Consider the following 9,831-nt stretch of genomic DNA (forward strand, 5'->3'; position numbering starts at 1 on the left):
ATCTGTATGTAACTGGAGTGTCCATATGAGTTTTGCTGTTTTCTGTGGTTCCTCTCATTTGGCTTTGAGGTTGTCCAACTCATATTATTAATGTTCATATATGGACTCCTGCAGCTGACTGTGCTTCCCAGTATATGCCTTTCTTGCATGTGTTTTGTTCCATCATACTAAGTGATCTTTACTTACTAGTTGCCAGTTTATTAATTACACCAACCTAGTTCCTATACGATCAATTGTCCCAGTAAACTTAAGATTTTTTGGTACACTGTGTAGGTACAAAGTTAATCATAGGAGACCACCATAGGACAACTGCTGAACAGATATTATTGCTGCTGACCTTTTCCATTAAAACAGTGACTCTGACATGGTAGTAGTCTGGTGGTATGTGTGGTTTTGGTATGAAAGTATTGTGCAAAGCACTGTTGCTTGGGATTTTTCAACACCTCAGTATATCAGCTTGGTTAAGTACAGTTCACCAACCAAAGAAAAACTTTCCAGCCAACAGCATCCTGTGGTCAGATGATTAACACAAATAGATGAGCTAGTTTTTAAAAACAGTGTACACCAGTTGTCATCAACCCTGTTTATTGAGATCTACCTACCTACAGGTTTCATCTCCAACCAAAGTCAAACACACCTGTTTTAGTTGATCAAGAACTTCTTAAGGCAATGATTAGATGGTCAAGTGGGCATAATGGTTGGAGCTAAAGTTTTCAGGAAGGTAGATCTCCAAGAAATCCTGTTCCTGGTGACCACTGGTGTACACTTACCATTCACATTATTAGGCACACAATGTTTTATTTCCCTGTTCAGAGCCACTTAATTCAACTTAGCATTTAATTACAATGATTAGAAGGTGTGTTGGGGCCCTGGCCCTCCAGGACTAAAGTTGAGGAACTTTGCTGTAAATCACCCAAGACATGTTAAAATTCTTTGTCACAACACCAGATGGCAACCTTACCTATGGTTTTATTATGAATTCTTTGGAAATGAGCAACCACTTGTGCACATATTTTCTAGGATACAAACAAACAAACACTCCTTTAATCCTATTTAGTTTGAATATTGCTCCTCTGTATTATGTTCTGTGTGTTTCATCATCGCCATGTTCCCCCAGAGGTCGGTCTCTCTCTCTCTCTCTCTCTCTCTCTCTCTGTGTGTGTGTGTGTGTGTGTGTGTGTGTGTGTGTGTGTGTGTGTGTGTGAAATACATTTACAATGAAATGTGCGATGGCTTTCACTGACACACACCTGCCACCAGCAGGTTCCTCGTTTGTCGATAGAGGGTTAATCGATCAGAGCTCCTCGGCAGTCTGTATATCTCCTCCCACGCACCCTATTTAGTGAAACCCCCTGCCCTTAGCTCCACCGCTTTGTGCAAGGGGGGAAAAACCTCAACCTCACTCAGTTCACGCTTACGGAAAGCTCTAATCTTTGCTGAAGACATGGCTCTGGCGGATCCACAGCGTGGAGTAACTAACGGTGCTGGCTCAGCGTTTTCGGAAATTATCGAACTAAATGTTGGTGGCCAAGTGTACGTGACAAGACGCGCAACTTTAACCGCAGTACCGGACTCTCTCTTATGGGGCATGTTCATGAGCACACCAAAGGACTTGGCGCGGGATAGTAAAGGGCGCTTCTTCTTGGACCGGGACGGCTTTCTATTCCGTTACATCCTAGATTACCTGCGGGACCTGAACCTGGTGCTGCCCGATTACTTCCCGGAGAAGAAGCGTCTACAAAGGGAGGCCGAGTTCTTTCAGCTGCGAGAGCTGTGCAAGCGCCTGAGTCCTAAAATGAGCAAGGACGACTCGGTTTGTGAAGAGAGCTGCTATCAGAGCGATTCGGATGAGGTGATGGCGCACGGTGCAGCGGTTTCCGCACTCAGCATGACGCCCTTGCCCTCAGCGGAAGTCAGAAAGTCGGGCTACATCACCATTGGCTACAGGGGCTCGTACACAATCGGGAGGGACATTCAGACCGACGCTAAGTTTAGGCGCGTGGCGCGCATCACTGTGTGCGGGAAGACGTCTCTCGCCAAAGAGGTGTTCGGGGACACTCTGAACGAGAGCAGAGACCCGGACAGGTCTCCGGAGAGATACACTTCGCGCTATTATCTCAAATACAACTTCCTGGAGCAGGCTTTCGACAGGCTCACTGAGTTCGGCTTCCGAATGGTCGCGTGCAGCTCCACAGGGACGTGCGCTTATGCGAGCAACGACCCGGGAGAGGATAAAATCTGGACGAGTTACACAGAGTATGTGTTCTGTCGGGACTAAGACACATTGGAAATGTACAGCTCAATGTGTATTATTCATGTAGAAATCTACAAACAATAGTGTATTAGGTTATTAGAAGTGAACACTGTATCACTGAGTTACTTCAACACTATAGATGCCAATTCATTGTTATGTGAATACAGTCCTTCACATCACTTTAGTGATTTACTAAGTTACTGCGTAGTAGTTTCATTATGACCACTAAAATTCAGTAAATACATGACGACAGATATTAAAGATGTCGGATTATTTCATATTGTCCACTAGACTTTATTTACAGAAACTACACAGAAAAATCCCCAGTGTTGAATTTACACCCTACAGTGTTTATATAAGTCCACTGGACACAAATGAACACTCTTGGTGTTAATTCAACACTAGGGATTTTATTGTGTACAGAGCACACCAGAGGTAATGGAACTAAAACAATTTCCAATTACATTTTAACCAATAATATCTTTATGCATGTGCTCTCATGCTTGTAAAGAATTTGAGTAACCTATTTGATGATGCAACGTGTAATATGTAATGTGTTTGATGTCTGTTTTAGCACAACATACTAATTACCCATTAAGGAAATTACTGATTATTCATTAGCATGTGCTTTCCTCGTTTCGCATTCCTTCACTGTAAACATTCCGAAATGTTGTTCTTGTTAGAAATCAATGAATGAAAACTTTTTAATATTTATGAAACGGTTTACTCATGGCCACGTGTTTGTTATTATTATTATTATTATTATTATTATTTTAAATAATTGCACACTGTGCATTGATATCATCAGCTTTCCTAGATTTGTGAAAGATGCAATTCTACACCATTGTAAAATAACATTTTTTCTCTCTCTCTCTCTCTAAAAATGGTCCGATATGTATGTTTGCTCTGTGGTCTGTTGCTAACTGAATTATGTGTACTTTACTCTGCTTTATAGCCTTTTGTGGAAAACATGTTTCTAGTGGGGTATAAAGTGTTTGCTCCAGTTTGCTAATCACCACATCTGGTTGGATTTTTCTATACAGAATCACTGAGCTTTACAGTACCAAATACTAATACCAAAACCAAATTAAGTAAGATTAAACCTTTACACCTGTATATTGGATGTATGGAAGACCTCTTGCATGATAATGCCTTAGATTGAACGTTTCCATAAAGTATCAACAACACTTTATATGACCCTTGTCTGTTGTTTATCAGACTAGTAGTTCGAAAGCTCTTGCCATACTCTCTGTTAAGGTGCATTCACACGTACAGCGACTCGCAGCAAGAAAGCGACTGGAGACCATTCATTTTTAGTGCGAGCTGGCGACTTCCGGCGATATGAGCAACAGTGACCATTGGCGACTAGATGTGGGTGTGTCCAGTGACTTTTAAAGTTGAGAAAAGTTTAACTTTAAGCAAATTTGGAGCAACTTGCTGCAGCGACTACCAATGTGAGTGAAGAGAGTAGAGGGCTCGTGATCCATAGCCACCCCTGCTGTGGCAGTAGCCAATTAGCTTAACTTAGCTTTGCTTAGGATTGTAGCGGGTTTAAAGAAAAAAAAAGAGAAATAAATAATAAAAGAAATAATAATGAAACACACACACTTTTTGTTGCAAGTGAGCAAAAGCCCAGTGTAGTTCCTATCTTGGGTGAAGTGCCTGGCTTGTTGCTGCTTTGGCAGCCGGGAACGAGCAGCACCAAGCCAGAAACTTCACCCAGGAAACACAGAGTCCATGGCCGAAGAGCTGCACTCCAAAGAGTTCCCGGTCACCCTCGAACATACAGTGAATGACACCCTGAGGTGACGCTCACTTACTGAGATAGGAGCTACACTGGGATTTTGCTCAACTGCAACAAAAATTGAGTGTGTTTCATTATTATAACGTAATTACATAACGTGCTAAGGTCATAGATAGATGGCATAGAGCACACACTGGTTCTCCTTCATCTCGTAGGATATGAGACATATATACTCTGGTAAATTTGTATAAAATTGTTCTCCCTCCAGAATGATCCATTTTAGCAGCAGGAAAACTGGTTTGTTGCCAGAAGTGGAATGGTAGTTGCACCACCCATGTTACTATGGCAACCAGTAGTAGGACCACCTACTGGCGACTTCATAGTACAGTGACTGGCAAATTGCAGCGATAAAATTGCTGTTTGTGTGAACGTACCTTTAATGTGCATGCTCTGTTTCCACTGAATTTCGTACTGTTGTTGTGATTTGGTAGAAAAATACAATTTTACAAATTTAAATAAAATACAAATATAAAACTGTGCACATGTCTTGCTTCTAAGCTAAGTTCCATTCATAATACACTGTTTTGATATCTATGTACTGTTAAGACCTGTGCTCTAACTTAATGTTAACTTAACGTGTGTGTATTTTAAATGTTTGAAGAAATTAAATAAAATGCTATTCTTGTCATTAAGAAACTATAGTATTTTTGGATATTATTGGTGGTAAAACTTTAACACAGAGAGTAAAAATGAGAAGATAAGATACAGTATAAGAAAATGAAGTCCTGGATGGCATGCCTGCTTTATGTGACACTTTATGTGGTATAAAGACATAGAGCTACTGTACAGCAGCGCTGTGTCTATTTATATACATAGAACAGGATGTGATTTTTCAGCAGGTTAGAGATTTATAAAGAGAAAAATATTAGCAAAAATTTGGGGAATAAACACACCTACTGAAAGAAACTACAAAGGCTTCTTATCCTGAATATTAAAGAGCCAAGCTTCCAGAGATGTCCCTACTCACTTTCTGTGTGGATCCTATCTGTTTTTGTGACACAAATTTGGTGTGTGATGCTCGGATGCAAATGGTGCAGCTGTACTCAAATTATGATGCCATTATCATTTCAAGTGTAAATAACAAAAGGTTCCAGCTGCAGTAAGAGAGGGACAGATTGCCTGAGGGACAAAATGAAAAACCTTGTGTCCTAGAAAGACAATGTTCCTTTATTATTCACTGGTGCTGTACCAGGAAAATATCTGATGATGTTTATCGAGGGTAGAATAAAGAATGTATCCTTGTTATTCTAGACAGCCATTACGTACCATTCATTTAAGTTGTCCTCCTAAAGGCTAATTCCTTAGAATTCTGGTATTGTGCATATTCATGATAGTGCAATTCTTACTTTTTGCTTCAGAGTTTCCCAAAGCCATTAGAAAACTATTCTATTGCATATAGTTGTCTAGTATCTCCTTTGAATTGCAGATCAGAATGCTGTGTTTACGCCAAACTGGCCACCCTGGTGGTTCTAATTAGGTTGTGTGTTAAAAATAAGCCAGACACATATATCTCAGTTGGCAATTGTCTAAATGTTTTGCATATCCACTCTGTACATCCACTAAATCTGAGCATGTAAAAATATCTTGCTGTGCAGCTAAAAGATCTGAAAGATTCAAGTTCACATGAGAAGCACAATTTATAATTTACTTTATAGCTTATAGAATGTAGGCTTATATATACAGGTGCATATCAAAAAAAGAGAATATCGTGGGAAAGTTATTTTTCCCATAATTTGATTCAAAAAGTGGAAGTTTCATATATTCTAGATTCATTACACATAACGTGAAATATTTCAAGCCTTTTAAAAAAAAAAAAAAAATCTTTATTATTATGGCTTACAGCTCATGGAAATCAAAAATCCAGTATCTCAAAATATTAGACTAAAGAATTTATAATACAGAAATGTATTTTAAAATGTATGACCTTCTGAAAGGTATGTTTATGCACACAATACTTGATTGGGGCTCCTTTTGCGCGAATTACTGTATCAATGCGGCGTGGCATGGAGGCAATCAGCCTATGGCACTGTTGAGGTGTTATGGAAGCCCAGGTTGCTTTTATAGCGGCCTTCAGCTCATCTGTATTGTTGGGTCTGGTGTCTCTCATAGATTCTCTATGGGGTTCAGGCCAGGTGAGCTGGCTGGCCAATCAAGCACAGTAATACCATGGTAAGCAAACCAGTTACTAGTAGTTGTGACACTGTGGGCAGGTACCAAGTCCTGCTGGAAAAGAAAATCAGCATCTCCATAAAGCTTGTCAGCAGATAGAAGCATGAAGTACTCTAAAATCTCCTGGTAGATGCTGCATTGACTCTCGACTTGAGAAAACACAGTGGACCAACACCAGCAGATGACATGGCACCCCAAAACATTACTGAGTCTGTAAACTTCACATTGCACTTCAAGCAACTTGGATTCTGTGCCTCACCACTCTTACTCCAGACTCTGGGACCTTGATTTCCAAATGAAATGCAAAATTCATGATTGTGGTTGTGTGTACTGAAACAGACTGAGAGACTGGAAGCTCTGGAAACCTTTGCAGGTGTTTTGAGTTAATTAACTTATTAGAACTCTTCTCAGGTCAACATTTCTGAATTATAAATTCTTTATTCTAATATTTTCAGATACTGGATTTTTGATTTCCATGAGCTGTAAGTTGTAATCATTAAGATTAAAACAAAAAAAGGCTTGAAATGTTTCACTTTATGTGTAATGAATCTAGAATACATGAAAGTTCCACTTTTTGAATGAAATTACGGAAAAAATGTACTTTTCTGTGACATTCAAATTTTTTCAGATGCACCTGTATATACACACACATACATACAGTATATATAATGAAGCTCAAAAGTTCAATGATGAGTCTTTTATACATAAGCTCCAAATTAGCGTGCAACCAACAAAAAAGCTTTAATTGTCTACATGATGTTTGAGGCCATTACACAATAGATACAATATAGCTCTGCATAAATAATGAGCTGAGTCTTTATTTTCAGAAGCATTTTTGTGTATGTGTCTATACATTTTGACTGGAAGAAATAATTTGCTTCTAAATGCCACTTGCTTTTTACCTGCAACAAAGCCTGTTTTAGTACAACATATATTAGGACCATTAATAATTGTTCATTAACATGCATTTTCCATTCCTTTTTAACATTTATTAAACTGCGTACTCTTAATTTTTTGTATTTTGGCCAGATCTTTTTTTTCTTTCAATGATTGTGCACTGTGCCGTGATATCATCTGCATTCCTGGATTTGTGAAATATGTATTTCCACACCATTGTAAATTTACAATAGCTTTTTTTTCCCCCTCTCTAAAAATGGTCTAGTATGTATGTTTGCTCTATGATCTGTTGCTAACTGAATTATATGTACTTTACTCTGCTTTCTAGCCTTTAGTGGAAAAGATGTTTCTAGTGGGCTATAAAGTGCTTGCTCCAGTTTGCTAATCACCACATCTGGTTATATTTTTCAATAGAGACTCACTGAGCATCACAGTACACTTAGACACGAATGATATTGCAATCCTTCACTAAGTGGCAACAAGGATGCTTGCCAAAAACATCATATTGCTCCATTCAAGAAATGTGTAGCCTTGCCAATTTAAATACTAAAATTCAATTCTAATCGTGGCATCAAATTCAAACCCCATTCCTCATGCTCTTCTTTATAACCTTACACCATTCACCTCATTGTGCTGGAGTGTGAACATCCTCTAGTAGTCCTCTATTACTGGTTACCCCTCAGAGATTCAGCAGTTTACCACATCATGTGAAGACATTTTCAGTAAATTTTCAAAAGACAAATTCCATACATTAAAAAAAGAGAGAGCTAGATATAATGAATAATAGAATTACCTTAAATTATATTACCAAAAACTGCATTTGACACTGTGTAGAATATCAATGATGTGGAAAGCCCTCTGTGCATATCTTTTTTTAGTCGTTTTTATTCTGCCATGATGATGCTCTCAGATTTAATCATGATGCATTATACACACTTAAACACACTTCAAATTCGGAGAGTATGTGGATTCTGTATAAATTTTATAGTTTGCTGTCTACACTATTGTAATTACCATGCAGTCTCATGGTTATGGACCCAGATGTGTGGGGAGGGGGTGGGGGGTGGGGGGGGTGGGTCAAATACAGATATTTCTGTATATGTGTGTATACTTATGTATGCAAATGTGCATGTCTATAGTGTCCGTGCATTTTTGCCATCTGCATGCATGACTGTGCTCCTGGTGCCTCTTGTGTTTGCCTATGACAGAGTATCAAACATTTCATCCCTGCATGTTCACTGGCATTAAGTAAGTGTTTGACAATATTCTCTCCTTGGAATAAGGACCAGCAGGATAGAAATAGTACAAATGTTAAATTACACAACAGATGGTTCTTTGGATATTTGGATCTCTTAAAAAATGCTTAGGAGTAATTTTATGAAGATGGTTATATAGTTCTGTTATACTATTTAAAACTTTAAAAAATGATATAACAAATTGCTAGCTGAATTGTAAGTAGGAGAAACTCTAACCATTTTTCATCAAAGTAAAAAAATGTTTTTGTGGCATCTCATATTCCAGAGTGTTGGTCTGGATGGTAAATATGATTTAGTATAAGAATGCTGAATTCAATGTGTTGATAAGGTCACATTACAAACACACAACTGCCAGCATGCTATAGCTTCCCCAGAGAAATAAAAATACTCCTCAAATAGTATTTAGGATCTTGATACTACTGCTAGTATTATTTTGTTTTCTATTTGGTATAAGTGAACAAAAGTGAATTATACCAAGGTGATTTATTTTACTCTGAAAATAAGCTACATTTGTGTTCTATTTAAGCCCATGTTCCTAGTAAAATGCTCTTATTTCATCTCTTTTGTGTCGTGAAGGTATGCCCTTTCAACATTTCTTGTACCTGGGTCAGTTGCTTCAAAAATAACAATTCAGTGGCAACATATCTCTGTCAGGATGGTCCCTTTCAATGCTGAACAATTTCACCACAAATGCTGTCCATTTAGTCCAACAATATTCAAACTTGGTTGCGTTTGCCTCACAGGAAATGACTATACCTTTTAGAAATCACAAGTATTAATCAATAATACAGACAATGAACTTCCCCTTTCAGACCTAAAGAATACAATGAATGGGGAGAAAAACCAATACTTTCAAACAAATGGGCTGCCTGGAACATATTCACTGAATCTCACGGATCAAATATCATTATATCCCTCAAAATAGAGACCAGCAGGGGTGTTCTGTAATTTCTTTGAAACAGTTGTTGGCCCTGTCAGCTTAGGATCAGTTAATATTCTTGTTCACAATGAGGCAAATGAGGGTTCCCAGAAATGAAGCTATATGGAGTGTTTAGGCATGTGAGCAATCAGATGACCTGAGCACTTGAAAAGTACTAAAGCAGAACTGATCAACATATAAAGAAAAGCCATGTAGTTCAGAAACTCTGTTTTTTTTTTAACATTAAACATTCCACATCATCATTTCTTCTTTTCTCCACTTTCAAAATGGCTGTCTTCTCTGTTCAGAGTCTGCTGCTTGTCATAAGCAGTAACATGAAACACCAGCACAAAACAAAACACAACACTTTAGATTGATGTCTTATTTCAAGCTGTAAATTAATCACTGATGGTAAAGCAATAAACTGTAACTGTTGTCACCATTCATTGATGTTATGTGCTTTTAGTTGAATACCCCTGATGTGTAGTACAACATAAACAATGACATTTCAGTTACAATATCCACAGTTAGA

At 38.2% G+C, this 9,831-nt stretch overlaps 1 protein-coding gene across 1 annotated transcript; it reads left to right on the plus strand.

The window, feature by feature from the left end:
* The first annotated feature begins 1,191 nt into the window (after nucleotides 1–1,191).
* Nucleotides 1,192–3,446, plus strand: kctd12.1 (potassium channel tetramerisation domain containing 12.1). Its single transcript, XM_017469169.3, has one exon. It carries the CDS (start codon nucleotides 1,445–1,447, stop codon nucleotides 2,276–2,278), a length of 834 nt encoding a protein of 277 aa, XP_017324658.1. The 5' UTR covers nucleotides 1,192–1,444; the 3' UTR covers nucleotides 2,279–3,446.
* The last annotated feature ends 6,385 nt before the right edge of the window (nucleotides 3,447–9,831 follow it).

This window comes from Ictalurus punctatus, chromosome 6 (assembly GCF_001660625.3).
Source record: "Ictalurus punctatus breed USDA103 chromosome 6, Coco_2.0, whole genome shotgun sequence".
NCBI lineage: Eukaryota > Metazoa > Chordata > Actinopteri > Siluriformes > Ictaluridae > Ictalurus > Ictalurus punctatus.